The sequence below is a fragment of the Phoca vitulina genome, unplaced genomic scaffold (assembly GCF_004348235.1).
Source record: "Phoca vitulina isolate PV1807 unplaced genomic scaffold, GSC_HSeal_1.0 scaffold61, whole genome shotgun sequence".
NCBI classification, from domain to species: Eukaryota; Metazoa; Chordata; class Mammalia; order Carnivora; family Phocidae; genus Phoca; species Phoca vitulina.
This window is the reverse complement of record NW_022589764.1, coordinates 9,394,220-9,414,871: the sequence shown is the minus strand read 5'-3', so window position 1 is coordinate 9,414,871 and position 20,652 is coordinate 9,394,220. Positions and strand designations below refer to the sequence as shown.

At 44.5% G+C, this 20,652-nt stretch overlaps 1 protein-coding gene across 2 annotated transcripts in view; it reads right to left on the bottom strand.

Moving 5' to 3' along the window:
- Nucleotides 1-3,402: 3,402 nt before the first annotated feature.
- CHRNA7 (cholinergic receptor nicotinic alpha 7 subunit) overlaps nt 3,403-20,652 on the bottom strand; it is a 123,389-nt gene continuing 106,139 nt past the window's right edge. For both annotated transcript variants that reach the window (XM_032391236.1, XM_032391237.1), the window contains 5 exons: nt 16,538-16,705; nt 15,392-15,586; nt 14,310-14,396; nt 11,317-11,426; nt 3,403-7,356 (listed from right to left, as the gene is read on the bottom strand). In XM_032391236.1, coding sequence (XP_032247127.1) covers nt 6,838-7,356; nt 11,317-11,426; nt 14,310-14,396; nt 15,392-15,586; nt 16,538-16,705 — 1,079 coding nt within the window. In that variant the 3' untranslated portion in view covers nt 3,403-6,837. The remainder of the gene's footprint in view (nt 7,357-11,316; nt 11,427-14,309; nt 14,397-15,391; nt 15,587-16,537; nt 16,706-20,652) is intronic.

Genomic DNA, 20,652 nt, shown 5'->3' with positions numbered 1-20,652 from the left:
ATAGACTACACTTCATTTAAATGCAACACTTCTGCTCTGTGAAAGACAATGTTAAGAGAATGACAAAAAAAAATCACAGATTGGGAGAAAATATTTGAAAAACACATCTGATAAAGGTCTCTTATCCAATAGATACAAAGAACGCTTAAAACTCAACAACAAGAAAACAAACAACTTAATTAAAAAAAATAGGTCAAAGTTCTTAACAAATACTTCATCAAAGAAGATACACATATGGCAAATAGCATATTGAAAGGTGCTCCACATCAAATGTCACCAAGGAAAGGAAAATGAAAACAACAAGGAGGTACCACTACACACCTGTTAGATAGCCAAAATCTGAAGACTGACAACACCAAACTCTGGAAAGGAAGGGAAGCAACAGAAACTCTGATTCATTGCTGGTGGGAATGCAAAATGCATTCCACTTTGGAAGAGGGTTTCTTACAAAACTAAACATATTCTCACCATATGATCCAGCAATCGCACTCCTTGGTATTTACTCAAAGGACTGGAAACATTATTTCCAAACAAAAATCTGCACATGGATGTTTATAGCATCTTTATTCATAATTGCCAAAACTTGGAGGCAACCAAGATGTCCTTCAGTAAGTGAATGGATAAATAAACTGTGATACATCCAGACAATAGAATATTATTCACCTGTAAAAAGAAATGAGCTATCAAGCCATGAAAAGACACAAAGAAACCTTAAATGTATATTACTAAGTGGTCAATCTGAAAAGACTATCTACAGTATGATTCCAGCTATATGGCATTTTGGAAAAACAAAAACAGAATTATGGGGACAAAGATCAGTGGTTGCCAGAGGCTGGTGCGGGTAAGGGGATAAATAGGCAGAGCGCAGTTTTAGGGCAGTGAAACTGTTCAGTGTGTTACTATAATGGTAGATACATGTCATTATATATCTGTCCAAACCCATAGAATGTGTAACATCAAGAGTGAACCTTAAAGCAAATAATGGGCTTTGGGTAGTTATATTGTGACAATGTATCTTTATCAGTTGTAACAAATGTACCACTCTGGTTGGGGGTATTGATAATGGGGGAGGCTGTGCATGTGTGTGGGTGGGAGGTATATGGGAACTCTCTGTATCCTCCCGTTTTTCTGTATCTAAAACTGCTCTAAAAACAAATCTTAAATATAAAAAAAAATTAAAATAAGAGTAGAGGTAAACAACTGAAATATTGAAAATAATAGCAGAACTTTAAGAATTATAAAACATTGCAGTATAATTTGTTAATGGGCAGTATTTATTAGAAGGTAAATTCATAAAAATCCAACCCAGCAGAAGAGGGACTGGCAATAAGGTTTTTGGAGGAAAAATGATCAAATTTAGGAGAGTGTACAATTTTAAATGAGACTTTGGAGAGTCAGACAAGAAAGGTGAAGAACTGGGCTGAATCGTGGAATGTTGTGCACTCCTGTGATTCCTAAAATGGGGTGTGCTGAAGATACAATGATGTTTGACCACAAGAGTTCAAAAAGGCTGAAACTGTGGACAGTACCTCCTGCCCCCGCCCTGCCCCCAAGTGTGAAACATCAGGACCCCCTCCCCATATTATAATAAGCTCTGATATTAGAAAAATCAAACCCATATGCAAATGAAGTAAATGGTAATTAGATAAGGAACCATGACCAGTGAGGTCAGTCCTGGGTGGACTGGGGAGGGTTTGGGTCAGAAAAAATGCAGTAATTCAGAACATTAAATTATGAGTGAAAGGGTTACTTCCTGAGGCCTGTGCCTCAAGATGGCTTCTGGTTAAAGCCTTAAGTCAGTCTGTTCTCCAGCTAACTGTGGTCGTCCCATCAGTAGAATGGCTAATCACGTGTGCCGCACCTGTGCTGCCTGGCTTGGTTTGACCCTCTAGTGCCCGCTGCCAAGTGAAACTCCTGTCATGGCCCCAGAAGCCAGTGGAGAAGGTGGCTCCTCCCAGCTGTGGCTTTCCCTGCACAGGGTGCAAGCTACCCCAGGACAGGTCAGGTCAGCACAAAGCCAACAGGGGCTGCAGCCAGTTCCCCAAACTGATGAAAAAGTCTAAGGGTTTGGTGTCTGAAAATACAAAAACAAAATCCTTGGCGAGCCATATCAACAAAAACAGAAGAAAGGAGAAATGTACACAATTCGAAATGAAAAACTGAGAAGTAGCCACCAATACAGAGGAAATTAAGAAATCCTAAGTGCCCGTATTGTAAAAACTATGCAAATATGTTGAAAAAAAAATGGATTGTCATTAATTTTCTTAAAAATATGTAACTAAAGTTGACTCCAGAAGTGCTTGAAGGCCTAACCTTCCCAATGGGAGGAATTCAGAAACATACCAGTGTATGCCCAGGCAGCCCCCAGGTGAGTTCTTTTACACTTAAGAAGATGATTCTAAAACCACGTGACCGGTTGCAGAATATAGAGATTTTTGTTTAGCACACAAAAGCAAGCAGCAGAATGATTAATCTCAATTATCAATATTAATAGGGGAAATCACAAGTAGGGATCATCTCAGGACCCTAACAGTGGTTTGGTCTTAAGGAATCTATTAATATAATACAACATACTACTAAAACAAAGGGGAAAACCTTCTGATCATCTCCATGGATACTGAGAGGCCGTGACAATAATCTAACATCTACATTTTCCCCAGAAAGCCTTAATAGTTGCAGAATACATGGATACTTTTTTATTATGACAAGGAAAATACATGTCTTCATACAAGTTGAATAGTGAGACACTGAACCATCCCATTAATGTCATGAACAAGATAGGTATGCCACCTGAATCACTATTATTTGACACTGTTCTCAAGGGCAGTTGCCTAAGGGATAGAAATAAGGGAAATTATTGGAAAGGAGAAGGCAAAAGAAAATCTTAGAAACAGTAAGAAAATACATTTAAAGTGGTTGATTCTGACATTAATATACAAAATCAACTACATTCCTATACATCCAGTTAGCAAATAAAATGGAAGAAATATTCCATTGAAAATGGTAGCCAAAGGATAAACCATCTAGAACTAGACAAGAAATTCATAGGACCTATCTGAACAAAACCATAAAAATCTACCAAGCAGCATAAGATAAGATTTGAACACAAGCCTAGACTGCACTCTTGAATAGGAAGACTCATATAAATTCATTGTGACCTCAATGAGGGAGACAAATCATGAGAGACTCTTAACTATAGGAAACAAATGGAGGGTTGCTGGAGGGGAAGTGGGTGGGAGATGGAGTTCCTGGGTGATGGGCATTAGTGGGGGCACGTGATGTGATGGGCACTGGGTGTTATATGCAACTGATGAATCACTGAACTCTACATCTGAAATAATGATGTACTATATGTTGGCTAATTGAATTTAAATTAAAAAATGTATGTATGGGAGAGGGAAATAGAGAAGAGAGAGGAAAGGGGGAAGGGAGAGGCAAAAAAGTGTTAAGGGGGATGGTTAACTTGAAAATATTAATATATGAATATTTGATATATGAATAAAGCTTCAGAAATGAAAGGCATTCACAGAGAGACAAACCAATAAGTATAAATAGCCCCAAAACACTTAACAGGAATTTAGTTTACAAACAAGGAGGCATTCTGAACAAAATGGGGAAAAGACTAACTGTATTACAGGGATACACTATTATATATTTTGTTGGCACAACTGACCATTTGGAGAGAAAAAAAATTCATTTTTACCTTCATTTCCTACAGTGAATGAATTCCAGGGAGTTAGAAGATGTAAACAAATGAAACCATAAAAATTTAGAAAAAAATATGAGTAAATTTATTTATAATCTCAGAACGGGGAAAGGCCTTTTAAAACTGGAAACAAATCCCAGGATCTACCAAAGCAGATCTGGATAAATTGACAACATAAAACTTTAAACTTTCTATATGCTAAGAAATAAATCAATAAATAACATCAAAAGACAATAAACAAATAAAAATATTTTCTAAAAAAATAAGAATATTTTCAAGATATAAGACAGGGAAGTTCCAAAGTACACAGGCTAAAATTAATTAAGAAAAAGCCAAATAACCCAAAATTATGTAAAGGACATAAATTTACAAAAATTGAAATTTCTAAAAAATATCTGAAAGATACTTAACTTCATAATAAAATGAACTAAATCAGAATAACATTGCAATATAATTTTTATCAGATTGGAAAAAATATATATTAAGTTTGATAATACCCAGTACTGAGAAAGTTGAGAAACTGGCCTTTTCTTTATACTCTTGGTAGGTATATCCATTGATCGGTATTTGGAGGGTAATCTGGCAATATCTACCAAAATGTTAAATGCACATAGCCTTAAATCCAGCAATTCTCATTTCCCACTTATAATTTATACCAAGATATGGTCAAAAACGTATCCTAAGCTATAAATCAAGGATGCTAACTACAGATTTGTGTATAAAAATAAAAACTGGAAAAACTCTATATGTTCACTAACAGATTAACCAAAAAATTATATCCACCAAGAGAATGGAATGCTAAGCAGCTATTAAGAAGAATGAGGTAGATCTTTATATGTTGTTATGGAAGGATGAAATAGTAATCGCAGAAACCAAAGTGCAGAGTGCTGTGCATATCATGAGTGGTAGTAAAGGAGTCTCTCTCCATGCCCCCTTCCTCCCCCTCCTGGCCTCCCTCCCTTTCTTTTTCTTCCTTTCTGGAAATGTCCCCCAGCCCTCAGAAGCTCATTCACCAGTGGTCGCTGTAGCTATTCATGCCTTTCTTACTACATGTGCATCTTTTCCTTATTATTACTTTTTAAAATGACAGAGTATTAGTCGAGTGGTCAACATATAAACTACTTTTGTTTGTTTTTTTATGTTTTTCTGTATAAAATACAAAATCAAAAAAGTTTTCTTTTTCTAAGCAAAAGTGTTATGGGATTAATTTTCAGGTAGCAATAAGAAATGAAGCATTCTCTGATATATCAAAACACTTCTACTTGTGTCTACAATTGAAAAAAAAAAGAGAGAAAGAAAAGATTGTGCATTGTTCATCCATCCCATGTGGAATGGCTGAACTCTGAGGACAGCCTTGCTCCAAATGGCGTGATATTAGCTAGAACGCGCTTACTTATCAACCTTCTTGTCCTAAACAAGGTGTCCCCCTGCAGGTGCACACTCAGCGCTCACGTGCCCCCACACACGGAGCATGCACAAGCCTCCATTCTCCTCAGTGCAAACAAATCCATGTGCATTACCCAGAAATGAGTGAAATAAATGGCCGGAGAAAGGTATGCAATTTCTTTTGCTCTGAAAATCTAATCTTCCCCCATAATACACCTATCTCAGGGGTTAGAAGCAAATTAAAGATCCCCAGGAGCTCAAAGCCTTCTGCAGTTTTTGAGCTTGGATCTGTTACTAGACAAAACAACAGAACAGGAGAGATTTTGTTGTCTCCCTCTGATCGCATTAAAAAATAAGGAAAACAGGAAGAGGCAGGGTGACCATTGTCAGCTAGATAATGTAAGTGGAGAACTGTGTCATCACACAGGTTTAAAATGAAAGTTTCTCTTGCTTTCAAAATGCTTATCTCCAGGGAATCTACCTGTTCAAGCCACCTTTCTGGGCTAACGCTGGGGTCATTGAGCTGTGGGAAAGCAGATCCCTAAAAGCCAGAGACTGGAGTTACTGGGTGAATAGCCACCCTCAGCCCGTCAGCCCCTCCTGCTGACTTCCACTGGCCTTGCGTCCAGGAAAGCCACTGGCCACATCATCCCCTTCCCAGTTCCTGCCATACAAGGAACCAGAAGAGGTCCCAGATCCTGCTCTTTGGCCTTGAGACATAAGGAAAAGCCTAGCATACTTTCACTTTATGTTGTGCATTTGTACGGACCTGCAAGTTTCTAAGACTAATCAACTCTAGCACACGAGAAACATCTAATGCATTATTAAACACACACACACACACACATAGCTGGCTTAATTTAACTTTAGCTATTACATTGGGCTGGTAATTCTAATAGAACTCTCTTTGTCCTTTGGGTTTTTCAGAATAGAGCAAACTGCACTCCCCAAGGTCTGAGGGCAGCACAGGAAGTTTGGGAGTCACCTGATATCTACAGAAATCCCCCTAACTTGTGTGGGTCTGGTCCTAGTTCAGAATCAACACACATCCGTGTCCCTCCTGATTCCCACCACAGGGTAGGTTGGCAGAAATCAAGCTGGTAAAAGCATAATTTACAAGACCAACTATGTCTCGCTCTCTCTTATAAAATGTAGGAACAGTGTAAAATTGTTTCTCTCTACCATCTTTGGCAGAGAAAAATAAAACCTGAATCACGGAAAAACCAGCAGTTAGGTTTTTAGTTTCAGTTGTGTGTCCTTTTACCAACTATTTGAATGGATCTAGTGAGTGTAGTTTATTACTATTATTATTACTTTCAGTCTAGGTTTGTAAACAGGCAAAAGCTTATGTTGAAGTTTCACATAGGTCTTCTTGGCAAGTGACATGCAGGCATGCAAAACCAACTGTACAGGCCTCCCCTGGTGGTCCTGAGCCACCCTGACCTCTCTGAAGGGCTCACCAGGCATTGGGAAATGGGCAAAATGACCTCTCAGTGGTCCTGGTGACCCTAAGGATGTTCCAAGAATATCAAGCCGCCCATCTGAGACGATTAAGCAAAACCGTGCTGAGATCCTATTACGGAAAGTAACAAGGAAACTATAACGGAGACGACTGGCAGCGAGCGCTACGGGTACATCAGCGTCCTCACGTCGAGTGTGGCTGTGGGATTAGCACCCCAAGTTCTCCCCAAGCCAACGGCATCGCCTGTCTGTGCGTTTCCTACATGCTGGGGACCAGGCCCAGGTTAGGCGAAGTCTTTGGACACAGCCTCGACGAAGTTTGGAGCTGACATCAGGATGCCGATGGTGCAGATGATGGTGAAGACGGAGAAGGCCATGAGACACAGGCGGTCCACCACGCAGGCCGCAAATTTCCACTCACTGCAGATGGCCTCGCTCTCGTCCTGACAGCGGAAGCGGTTGGCGATGTAGCGGACCTCCTCCAGGATCCTGGCCAGATCCGGGTCCCCCTCGGAGGGCTGCCCGCCGTGCAGGAGGTGCTCGTCGTGCGTGGGGGAGCAGGCCATGCGGCCGCACACGACACCCGAGTCGGGGGTGGGGGCGCAGTGCACACCGTCCAGGCCGCGGAAGCCGATGTAGAGCAGGTTGCCGTTGGTGGTGGGCGGTGCGGCCACTGCGCTCATGTCCACACTGGCCAGGCTGCAGCGGCGCGGCTTGTGCTGGCACGCCGGCCTCACCTTGTCCTCCCCCGGCCTCTTCATGCGCAGGAACCAGGCGCACCAGTTCAGAAGGATGACTCTGGTCTGGGGAGACGACAGGGCGGTTAGGAGCGGGCGGAAGCGAGCATCAGCGGGTCGCGATCCCAGCCCTACTTGGGGGGCCCTGGGGAGACAGGCCCCCACTCCTTCCCAGGTGAGTTTACACAGGCGGGCACGCGCTGCAGTGGCTGAGTCAAATTGAGCCCAGAATAAACCAATGCAGAAAGTCACCCTGGGAATGAGCGGAATTCTGTGGCAGACACACTGCGGTCTCGGGGCACACAGGCACGTGGCAGGAGAGCCCTGTCTCGGAAAAAGAGCCCTGCCTGAGCTGCGTGAACAAGACATTTTCCCTCTCCAGTCTTTCCTCATCTGTCACTAGCGACCATCATACCCAACTGCCCGTGAGACGCCCCAGTGCCATGGCGGACTTGCAAGGGCGCACCCCTGGAGATTTTTAAAATTTTCAAGGACAGCCCTGTGACACCTAGCAGGTGCTGCACGAACCCCTAGTCTGAAGCAGTTCCGACTAGAACATCGGGTCCCGTGCAATGATGGCATACCATTGCAAAGGTTTCTGTTGTCCTGACGAAAAGCAAGTGCCAAGAAAGTCAAAGTGGAACAGAAAATGGGGGCACTATGCTCCTAAGATTTGAAAGGGTGTGCTGCCAACAGGTGCCTAGGGGTCAGGGCATAAATACTTAAGTTGCTTTGACTGATGTAATAAAGAGAGCCATTAGGTATTTCTTTTGCCCTAGGGGCTGTGAAAAAAGTCCCCGAGACACTAAAGGTGCTATGAACCAAGGAAGTTTAGGAACCTCTAACCTAATTCGCTAGGCTGAAGTGAAGACTGAGTACAATGATGTGCAGGAAAGTATTTGGACTTTCTTTAAAGGGCCACATAATAAAGTCCATAAGGTCTCTGTTGCAGCTACTCAGCTGTGTTAATAAAGTACAAAATAGTCATAGAAAGCATGTAAAGAAATAAGCCTGGCTTTTTTCTAATAACATTTTATTTGCAAAAGCAGTTGGTAGGCCAGATTGGAGCCATAGTTTGCTGACCTCTGGTTTAAAGTGTTTTATCAACATATATTGCCTACATGCACAGATGATGCTGGAGAGAAATCATGGGGATTTCTTGTTTTTCCCTCTAATGAAAAGAAGGAGCCATGTGAAACCTCAGTCCAGGTCAAAAAAATTCTTGGAAGCCTATTTAGACAGGTATATGAAAAGTGGGCCCTTTCCCTGAGATTATCCAGATACTGACTTTAATTTTGGTTTATGATTGTGGGTGAATTCCATCAGCAACCTAACAGGTTATGTTTCCCATCTGTAAGTACAGGCAGTAAGCTGTGAAGTTCATGTCTGTAGTACTTTTTATGACATCTTATCAGAGATGACTGCAATAGACCGGTCTGGAGACAGGCAAAGAAAAGAACAAGAAGGCATAAGAGCATATTCACTGCAGATGTAAAGATAAATCTTTGCTCAGAGCAGACAGCACTCTATATATCCTGCCCATACCCTATGGACAAACCTGCAGAGCCTGGAAAAGCCTGTCTGCATACCCTGGAGGGTTTTCCGTGATTAGTAGAGAGCAGGGACACATGGCCCCACATGAATCTGCAGGTCAGTCTGGCCCTCCACAGGAGGCTCATAAGACATGCCAGCTCAATTGGGCCTCTCAGGGGCTCTGTGAAGTGAGTATAATTCCCCCCACCCATTTTACAGATAAAGAAACTGAGACTTCAAGTAGGCTAATAAATTGGCTCAAGGTCACACAGTAAAGCAAGTCACCTATGTGTTTAGGCTCCACAGCTCATCTGTAAAAGGGTCTACAAAGTCTTCTTCAAAACTCCTGTGACTTTAGCCCAACCCCCACTTCGAAGGCACTGGAAAGACTGGACCAGAGCTCAAGGGAATGCACTGGGCAATGGGTGCTTCCAAACCCAGCGATAGCTGTACACATGGAGTGTGTGTGTTGGGCGGGGGGGGGGGGGGGGCAGCCTCTGCCTACCCTGGAGCACATCTCAAGCTAATGTGATCCACACTACCAAGTCTATTTTGAATTCCATGGCCTGAATCATTCGCTTTCGAAGCTAAAGCATCTCAAAAGATGAAATTATCCTCTTGGCACTTATCCAACTGTGCTCATGACCTCTTCTGTTAGGTTATGGTCTTGCGTCTGGCTGCGTAAATGTCACATAATGCCACGGCACCGGCAGTATCTTCTTCATAGCAACACATCATAATAAAAGTTCCTTGGAAGCTGTTTATTTTTTAAATACACACAAAGAAAGAAAAATGCAAGAGGCTATATAAATTGAGAGCGAGAGATACAAGCTTCATATTTCATTTGCAGCCATTGGTTTTAACATACTCCTGTGCTGAGAGGTGAATAATTAACATAGGCTCATAACTAAGATTTTTTTCTGGACAGTAAAGTACTACCAGGTCATTAAAAATGGTTTGTGTCTTCACGTTTTAAACAGAAGAAATAATAATATGCGTTTGAGTCTTACATTTGCATAAATAAACACTTGAAGGATAATGGAGAAATTGCTTGAAATGGCTATCACTATTGGTGGTGGAAGCACAGTGAGGGGCAGGAATGAGAGCAGGATTTTACTTTGATTTTGATGTTTGGAACATGTATTACCTATTTCAAATGGAAGGAGGGTAGCCAGAGAGTATGTCAGGGTTATAAAAGTCAGATGGCAATGTAGGTGAATGTGTGCCAATGTGTCCCAGTTTTTAATGAGGGGACCTTCTCAAAATAAGCCCAGGGACCACAGTGATGTGAATGTGTGGGGGATAGCACCACTTCTGGGAGCTCACTCCATTGCTATGAGAGAAAGTCATTATTAAGTGTACAGATTTGCAGTGGAAAAGAACCCAAGAGGACACAGTAACTTGGTAAAGTCAATTTTTTTTTTTTAAATTGGTCTTTCCTAAGTTCACTTTTGGGTAACTGTAAATTATTGCACAATGAATATCTTTAGAAGGCCCAGGAACTCTCTCTTCCCGGAGGTTAACAAAAGACACCTTACTTCTTGCACCTGCATTTAGCATGTTGGGGAGTCTTAGACTCCCTTCTGAACTTGGATGCAGAGGTATAGGTCTCCAAAGAAAACAGGCTTGTTTTGACATGAGAGGGCTCCTTTAGTACCTGCTGTCCCTAGGCCATGCTCTCGGGACAAGAGCACTGGAAGGTTTGCAGGGCCCGAGGAAGACTCAATCCCTCCCCTGGCCTTGGATGTTGTCACACTGTGCTGAGGTGAGAAAAAATTTGGCCCTCATCAAGGTTTCCTGAGTGTCAGGTGAGGCTGGGCACACAGGTTCAGATCCTGGACTCCGAAGGGCACAGCATGGGTAAGCATGTGCCCACGTCCCAGTGCATGGGGCTAAGCAGGTGCTGGGGAGGGGGTGGCATGGCCCGCGGCTGACGCAACAGGCTGTTATATTCAATTGTGTCTCTTTCATCCTTTTGCTTTTATCCTAGCGCCCTTCCCCACTGCTAACTACTGACCTGTATTTTAGAGGCCTGTGGTAAGATTACATTCCTACATGTACTGCCTACATGAATTATTACATGGCTCACTCTCTCTCACCATTTTGGCTCCTCATTCTGTTTGGAAGATCCAACCACATGGCTGGGTGCTTATCTTGTCCGTTGCTTCCAACCACTGTACTGTTCTCCATAGAGTACATACAAAAAGTAGTTTTAGAAACACTCTGGTTGCAAAATGTACAGAGCGGTCAGTGCGTGGGCCGTGTTCTGGAATGTCAGATTGCAGGAACAGTGCCACGGGCCCTACGAGCATGCTCACCATAACAGTCCAGAGATAATGCAATAGTGCAGACAGGTGAGGAGGCATGAGAAACATGGCTCTGTGTTGAGGAACACTAGCTGTTTTTAGGACTTTTAACATAGATAATTCATCTGTGGAGTCACCCCTGGCAAGGGCCCCCGACTCCCCGTGGTGAAGGGCAGGAGGAACGCACCCACTTGGGCATCTTGCCGCCGTCGGGGTCGTGGTGGTGGTACTGAAGCACAATCACCGTCACGACCACGGAGAGGCCCACGATGATCATGGTGCTGGCAAAGTACTGGGCTGCAGAGACAAGAGATGCAGGGTGAGCCCCGGGCCCCCCACGGCACAAGCATCGCAGCGTGGCAGGCAGACCCAGACGGTGCTCTCTGATCGCCTGCGACCAGGTGGCGAAGCCTAGAGCAGGGCAGGGCTGCCTCCAGGCCGGCAGACCCGCACCCCCCACCCCCAGCCCACGTTCCCAGCAGGCAGAGGCCAGCGCAGAGCATGCACACCTGCTTTCCCGTCCACATAAGCTGCCTGGCCTAGCTGCCTGCACTTCTGTGAACGCCATCGGCCTCTTCCTCCAGTGAGGGTTAACAGTGCCTCACAGGATGCCGATACGGTTGTTCTCAGGAGAAAGGCTGTGGACCGTTATGGGAACTGAGAATAACGGGGTAGTGAGGGTCTGGTCCCCACCGTGATAACTGCGGGCCAGGGACATGCTGGGGTGGGCAAATCTGGGCATCACTGGTGGGGTACCTAGTATTAGTGTGGAAGATGAGTCTGCTCCCATTTAATGAGAGATAGGAGGAGGTGCCAGTTGTCTGAGGAAGACGGGGAAGACATTGACTTTCCCGGCTGAGAAGATCAGCTTCAGCTCCGATGGGCAAGCATGCATTTCTCCACCTTGGCCCAGGTGAGAAGAAGCATGGAGCATCTGAAGCAGCTCTCCCCTAACCCACTGCCCCAGTCCATGAGTTCAGACATCTATGAGTTTAGATAGGCTACTCAGCCTGCCTGGGCCTCAGGTTCTTCACGAGTATAACAGGGATGGCAATGCCTTCTTCTGCAGGGTTGGTGCAAGAATTAGCAAGTATATGAGCCAAGAATCTAGAAGAAAGCCTGGCAAAGGGAAGACATTCCTTGATTGGCAACTCCGGTTATTAAACCTTTGGTGTGGCTTTCAGCTCAAGGGGGCTGATCTCTAAGCAGAGAACATCCTGGTGCAGAGGCTAAGTGCATGGCCACACACCTGGTTAAGAACGCCTCCTTCTCTCCAGGCAGGAAGGAACTCACTGCCCCACTGTGAGAAGCTGCCAGAGATGGACGTTTGAGACTTCAAGTTAGCACCAGGGACCTCTAAGAAGGGGAAGGAGGGTGAACAAAACTGTGACTGCTATGGGCTGGGTTGTGGCCTCCTAAAATTTAGATGTTGAAGCTCTAGCCCCTGGTATCTCAGAATAGGACTGTATTTGAAGACAGGGCCTTTAAAGAGGGGATTAAGTTAAAATAGGGTCCTTAGAGTGGGACATGACCCAATCTGACTGGTGTCCTTATAAGAGGGAAACTTTGCCCACACAAGGGGGTACCAGGGATGTACCCAGATAGGAAAGACCATGTGAGGGCACAGCAAGAGGGTGGTCATCCACAAGGCAAGCAGAGAGGCCTCAGCAGATATCAAACCTGCTGGCACCTTGGTCTTGACTTCCAACCTCCAGAACTCTGAGCAAATACTTTTCTGTTCTGTAGGCACCTGGTCTGTGGAATTTTACCGTAGCAGCCCTAGCCGACCAAGACAATGACCTGTGGAGGTATCCAGGGTCAGAGGATCCCACAGCTGAAATCTCAACAACAGAGGTCAGAGGCCAATAGGAGCCCATCTTTCTAGACATGGGCTATGCATCAACCATGCCTTTTCCCCACTGGTCCGTCAGTCAAGGCAAGGCTGCCCATTGTCCCACAGAGGGTGCTTCCTGTTGCAAGTCTCTACTGAAAGCATTGTGTTGGAAGGTAGGAAGAGTGGGTCAGACCGTCAAGGTGAAACATGGTGCCTTGTCCTCTAGATGGTCGTGAGAGAACTAGGAACACCCATACAGGTTTTTCATACCAATACTGTCTCTCTCTGGCCAAAATATTACACATTAAGGGAAAAAAGAAGAGCTTTGGGTGTATCTGTGTAAGAGAAATAGGCTCCCCTACTCCTATCCTCCCTTGTTAACTACACAGGGTGGCCCTCCAGTGGCCTGGGCCAACAGGAATAATCATAGACTCCATTCCTCTTTCTGAACTCCATCACCAAACTGGAGGAGTGATTCTCATACTAAACCAAATATCCACCATCAGACTGTTTGCTTCCCATTAGGCTGGGGGTCTGGTTCCCTGACCAGTAACAGAGCCCTGGCTGTGGTGGCGAGAGTACCAGATCCTGACCGCTAGACCGCTGAGCACCTCTGTGCATGTTCCTGCTTATTCCAATCCAGGGAGGCGCACAGGCACAAGGGGTGTTATCTCCTGTTTCTGTCATCCTACCTTGGGCAGAAGGTCATGCCTTATATCTGTCTTGGCTAAAACATATTTGTCCTGTTTACATTTCCTCACAAGCTTTAACTTTATCCAGAGACATCGAGGTATCTCGGGAAACAATGGCCAAGAGTTAAAATGGGGGCGCCTGGGTGGCTCAGTCGTTGGGCGTCTGCCTTCGGCTCAGGTCATGATCCCAGTGTCCTGGGATCAAGCCCCGCATCGGGCTCCCTGCTCTGCGGGAAGCCTGCTTCTCCCTCTCCCACTCCCCCTGCTTGTGTTCCCTCTCTCACTCTGTCTCTCTCTGTCAAATAAATAAATGGAAAAAAAAAAAAAAAAGAGTTAAAATGTGAGCTCCTCCCATTTTGACAAAGGATTTGTGGAAGAACAATGACTCAAAGCTAAAGTAACAAATCTCTAATGGTAAAATCTTTGGCTGCGTTACAAGTGTGACGGGGAGAACGACGGGAGGAAGGGTGCATTTCTGCACCTTCAAGCCAAACCACAAAGCTCGATTCCCCACACTCCCCCTACATGTGCCCAGGTGAACAGAGGCCATGGGCCATTCGAACAGGTACAGAAAGTCACTCCTCCTGGGGCCATGTGGCTCTCCAGGGCCCTCTCTAAGCCCGTGTCTTCAAGAGAGGCCTGACACCTGCTTACCTATCAAGGGCACCGAGTCGGATGTCGCAGGCATGATCTCAGCCACCAGCAACATGAAGACAGTGAGAGAGAGTAAAACCGTTATCCCTGAAACATAAACACAGCAGTGCCTGAGACCCAAGAGGTGATAAGGCCTCAAGTCCATTAACTGTGCCTTATCTGAGATTCAAAGAACTAGGGAGGTGTAGGGGAGGGGCCAGTGACATTCTGAAACCCAGGGCAGGGTTCTCTGTATGCAGGGGCATGGCCATTTTTCTGGGGGCTGTTCACAGCATTTACCAGAGTCCCAGATGGAGGTAAGCTTAGGAGCCAGAACTTTAGAACAACAATACAAAATGAATTACTGAACCTAACACAAGTATCTCTCATTTTCTTAATTACATTAGGATTGAGAGGTAGTTACATATAGCAGAGGAAAAAAAAAACAAAACATGCAATCTTAAGACCTGACTTTTGGTCTTGACTTTGCTACTTACTATCTGTGTGACCATGGATAAGTTACTTAACGTGCCTGAGCCTTGCTGTCAGAAGATATAGGTTGGAGGATGATTTCTACATGTACTAAATATGACCTTTAATAACTCTAAGATGTTGAGAAATTCATTTCACCATTCTAAGTCTTAGTTTTCTTATCTTTCTATTGGATGATCATAAGGAATTACCCTGTGTATGGCAATATACAGATGCAAACTGATACTAAACTAACTAAACTGTTTCCTGTCCATAACAAATGCTGGCCAGTTGCTCCCAAGGAATAGGATGGGGTGGCAGGAGAAGAGAAAGTAAGGCCCCTCAGGACAGAACCCAGTGGTCTCTTCCTGGGCATCTTCTGTGGAGGATCAGAGGATATTACAGATTTTCAGGAGGGCATTGGGCATCTAGCATGAAGCCTAAATCAGGAGCCGTGGTGTTGGGGAGATGCCCTGGGCTGGGAGGTCAGTGTGTGATGCACCAAGCAGGCTCTCCAACATCTCTGCACCCAGAGCCATCCTGCACCGTCCACGGGGATCGCTACAGAGCTGACCTCAAGGCAAGGCCCTCCCATCCTGTCTCAGACTCCTGCCCAAGATCAGGACACTTACCCAGGGAAATTTTCTCCCCTGAATCTGCAGGGAGCAAGAAGACGAGGAGGGCCAGCGCAGAGATGAGCACACAGGGGATGAGCAGATTGAGGCCATAGTAGAGGGTCCTGCGGCGAATGGTCACTGTGAAGGTGACGTCTGGGTAGGGCTCTTTGCAACACTCATAGAACTTCTCACTCCGCTTGCCTGGGATTCCTCCATGAGCAACAGGGGAAAGGAACAGTGTCTGAATAAAATTACCCTGCTTGTTTATTTTAATGAGTATATCATACAAATAACCATGGAGTTTGCTAAGTGCTAAAAAAACAACAACAAAAAAAACTGGGTCATCAGTGTTTGAGTAAACTCTGGTATGTTAGAGTTGTTCAGGAATATCTTAGTGATAATGGAACAAATTGGGAGAATTTTTTTAATGGGTTGAAACTAGATGTATATATGGTAAATGTTTGTGTCCCCCTCAGTATTCCTATGTTGCAACGCTAACCCCCACAGTGATGACATTTGGAGATGGGACCTTTGGGATGGGATTATTGCCCTTACAAAAGAGGCCTAGAGAACTCCTTAGTCTCTGCTATGTAAGAAGACAGCCAGCTATGAACCAGGAAGCAGGCCCTCAGGAGACACTGGATCTGCCTTGATCGTGGACTCGATCTTGGACTTCCCAGCCTCCAGAACTGTGATAAATAAACTTCTGCTGTTTATAAGCCACCCAGTCTATGGCATTCTGTTTTAGCAGCCTGAAGGGACTAAGACACCATGATTATAAATAATACATTATGAGTTTTACAACATTATAAATGTAATTATTGCTTTTCTATTTAAAATCATCAAATATAGGTTCTCATGAACGGCAATTTGCTATCCAACCTGATTTTAGGAATGGAGCAGATGCTAATAATATAGGGACGCCTACACTAGCACTGACTTGTTTAAGTAGCTGCATGTTTTCATGGAAAGTGTTGAATTTTCTAATTGTTTTTTTATTTCTTATTGTATAGCTCTCAGTAAATTATAGAGATTGCTGCAGGGTTCAATAAATGCTCACACTGAAAAGCAGAGTGGAAAATCCCAAACTTTCAAAGCCAGCACAGGAACAAAAAGTGGCTTTCTACAAGGCTGCTAGCCTCACGTCTTTGCTGGGCTTACCCACAAGGTCCCATTCTCCGTTTGGTATATAGCCGCTGATATCTGCCTCTTGCATCTGTAGATCCAAGGACCACCCTCCATAAGACCAGGACCCAAACTTCAGTTTGCACTGCTGCACATCAAAGGGGAACCAGCGCACGTCGATGTAGCAGGAGCTCTTGAATATGCCTATATGGGCAAAAAAAACAGTCAGAAAACTGAAATGGAAGGGGTCCAAGCTGGGCTTTAAATACACAGCAGTCTCACACTGCTGGTGGGAAAGCAGACTGGTGCTGTCATTATGAAAACAATATGGAGATTCCTAAAAATATTAAAAATAGAACTACTATATGATCCAGTGACCCCACTTTTGGGTATATATCCAAAGGAAACAAAATCACTTTCTGGGAGAGATATCTGCACCGCCATGTTCATCATGTTCACGGCAGCAGTACTTGCAATAGCTGAAGAATGGAAACAAGCTAAGTATCCATCGACGGATGAATGAAAAAAGAAAAAGATTATCAAATCATGCACACACAATGGAATACTATTCAGCCTTAGGAAAGATGGAAATCCTGCTATTTGCAATAACATGGATGAACCTGGAGGGCATTATGCTAACTGAAATAAGCCAGACAAAGATAAATACTGTATGATCTCACTTACATGTGGATTTTGAAAAAAAAAAAAAAAAAGCTGAACTCATAGAAACAGTGAGTTGCCAGGGGCTGGGGGAGGTGGGGAAATGGACTGTCCAGGGGTACAAACTTTCATTTACAAGGGGAGTAAGTTCAGAGGATCTAATGTACAGCGTGGTGACTCTAGTTAATAATACGGTATACTTGGAATTTGCTAAGAGAGTAGATCTTAAACATTCCCACGGAAAGCAAAACAAAACCCAACCATGTAAGGTGATGGATGTGTTAACTTGATTGTGGAAGTCATTTTACAAAGTAAGTGTATATTAAGTCATCATGTTGTACACCTCATTACATTTTCATTTGTCAACCATACTTCAATAAAGATGGAAAAAAATTGAAATAATCGTAAGTAAATAAATAAATAAACACAGAACTATCCCTTGGGTCTCTAACCTCATATGCTGTTCACAATATGCAGTGACTCTTCTTCCTGGAAAGGGTTGGTGAGTTAAACGATACATTATTTTTGATGTTCAGCATGTCTTTTTGATCAGTGTCTTATGCACCCATTGTTCTGGCCCACCTGTGTTCCCTTCAAGAAGCTGAGACGTAGGCTCCTGGGCCTCTAGACTGGGTGTGACCAGAGAGGTCTTCACCCCCTCCTCCTCCTCCAAACTACAGCTAGACCTGTCCAGAATAAGCTTGGTTTTTTGGGTTTTTTTTTGGAAAAATCTCAAGAAAGGAAGCTCAGCTGAAGCTCCACTGTCTTTTAAAATTCACAGACAGGGGCGCCTGGGTGGCTCAGTCGTTAAGCGTCTGCCTTCGGCTCAGGTCATGATCCCAGGGTCCTGGGATTGAGCCCCGCGTCTGGCTCCCTGCTCAGCAGGAAGCCTGCTTCTCCCTCTCCCACTCCCTGCTTGTGTTCCCTCTCTCGCTGTGTCTCTCTCTGTCAAATAAATAAATAAAAATCTTTAAAAAAATAAAATAAAATAAAATAAAATTCACAGACAACACCATAATGCTCTGTTGAAGACGATTCTTAAGGATTTCTGGGCAAAGAATTAGAAGTTCTGTAAACTTGCTCCTACCATGTCTATGCATCTTCAAACTCTAATAGGAGAAAAGTAAAGAATGTAAAAAACAATCCCAGAAAAACTGATAAAAAATGATGAATGGTTTAGAAGCAGAATATAAAAGGGACGTGTGTGTGTGTGTGTGTGTGTGTGTGTGTGTGTGTGTGTGTCTGGTGAGGAGCAGGGTGGGCATTTCCGTAGGTTAAAAAAATTGGGAAAAAAAATACTGGGCCACCTGGGTGGCTCAGTCGGTTAAGCGTCTGCCTTCGGCTCAGGTCATGATCCCAGGGTCCTTGGACCGAGCCCCGCGTCGGGCTCCCTGCTCAGCGGTGAGTTTGCTTCTCCCTCTCCCTCTGCCCCTCCACATCCCCTGCTCATGCTCTCTCTCTCTCAAATGAATAAATAAAATCTTTAAAAAAATTGAGAAAAATACTTGGTTATCTAGAAATATATGTGCAGGATAATTTTAACTAGTTTAGATTTTAGATTAAGAACAAAGACTGATAGGTTTAAGTTGAAGACAGTGCTTGTGCACAAGTGGGAGTTTCCACTGAAAAGAGTGACTTCAGCCTAAGACAAATTGGAGGTGAATTTCTGGCAGGTTATGGAGAGGAGACCAGATAAGCCCCCTCCAGCAATTTATGCCCCTGTGCTCTTCCCTGCCCAGAAAAAGGCTTGAAGGCAGTGGAAGGCACAAAGAGCTAAGGGTGCCCTCTGTTCCTGGGGACAGGGTCAGAGCTCCATATATTTTTGCTACTAAATTAAAAAAAAAAAAAATGAATGGAGGAAGGGACTCAGCAGCCTTGCAAACACAAACCCTCACCCCACAACCAAGCTGGGAAAGAATAAAAAATGTCCTGTCCTCTCAAGTTCCTTTAAGTACCATGTCCAGTGTTCACAAAAATACACGGATGCTGCCCTCCCATTAATGGGAGCAATCTCCCAAAACCCACGCTACTTGTGGAAAATGTAACTCTATAACTGAATTATTCCATTTCCATGAAATGGCCAGAGAAAGAGAGTCTCTAGAGGTAGAAAGCAGATCAGTGGTGGCCCGGGGCTGGCAGTAAGGGTGGGGATTAACTGCAGAACGGCAAAAGGGATCCTTTCGGGGTGATAAAAAATGTTCTAACCCTAGATTTTGGTAATGGTTGTACAACTCTGTGAATTTACTAAAAATCACTGAATCGTGTACTTAAAATGGGTGAACTGTATGATATGTAAATTATACAATAAACCTGTTAAAAATATGAAATAGAAAGGTAATTTCATAACCAAGTCTCTATTTCAAATCCTGCACCCAAAACACTTTTTTTTTTTTTTTTTTTGCCTGTACTTGGTTGCTTGAACAGAACAGCATCCCAGATCAGTTTTCCATGACCCCAGGGCACAGGCTTGCTGCCTCAGGCCAGAGAGCTCCATACAGCTCCTGCCAGTGTAGGGGAGACTCCCACACTCACAGCACAACACATCCTGTCCTTCCCAGGCTCCTGGGGCCATGAAGGCTGGGACCCAGGCGCGAAGCCCCAGAGGGGGCTGCTACACACAGGCCGCTTGGGGCTCAGGAATGCTGCTTCTTGTAGCTGAAAATAGCCTCAGCCCTCAAAACAATCTGCAGTACCATATTCTTGTATACTGATGACTGCTGGAGATCGTTTTCTAAAATAGCCCTCATAATAGAAACTGCAACTCACAGGCTGGGGAAAAAGAATGTATGGGTGTGTGATGGAAGCCTCATCCCATAGCTTCCGTCCCCCAGGGGCCTGCTGTTAGGTGGAAAACATGCTTCAGCTGGGGGAGGGGTGAAGGAACCAGGGAAGGAGCAAGGGAGCCCGTGTTTTCAGATGGAAAACCTGAAAATCTGTGGTTCTTCAGTCTGTACAAACATTACTGGGAGGTATCTGCCTTTGATGGGTTTAATCACTCACACATTCATTTATGAACAGGTGGGCCAGGCACCTGGTTGATTAGTGGTGGTTCTAAGGTGTGTAAACACAGAATCTGCCCACGGGATGCTTATCATCTGCTAATGAGAAAGAATGTGTAAGCAACAACTAAGAAGACAAGGCCAGCTTTGCTGTGTGCTGTGAAATGAAGATGTGAGACTGGGGTTCACTGCGGCAGAAAGGCTGTGTGTATGTGTGTGGGGGGGGTATGTGTGGTGTGTAGTGTGTGTATGCAGGGGTTGTGGTTGGTGTGCGAATGTGTGTGCAGGAGGTATGCATGTGGGGTGTGTGGTGTGTAATGCATGTGTGGTGTGTGTGGAGGATAGCAGGTGTGTGTATATGGTGTGGGATGTGTGGGGGGGGTGTGTGTGTGGTGTGTAGAATATGTATGTGGGGGGTGTGGTTGGTGTGTGAATGTGTGTGGATATGTGTGTGGGAGAGATATGTATGTGGGGTGTATATGTGGGGTGTGG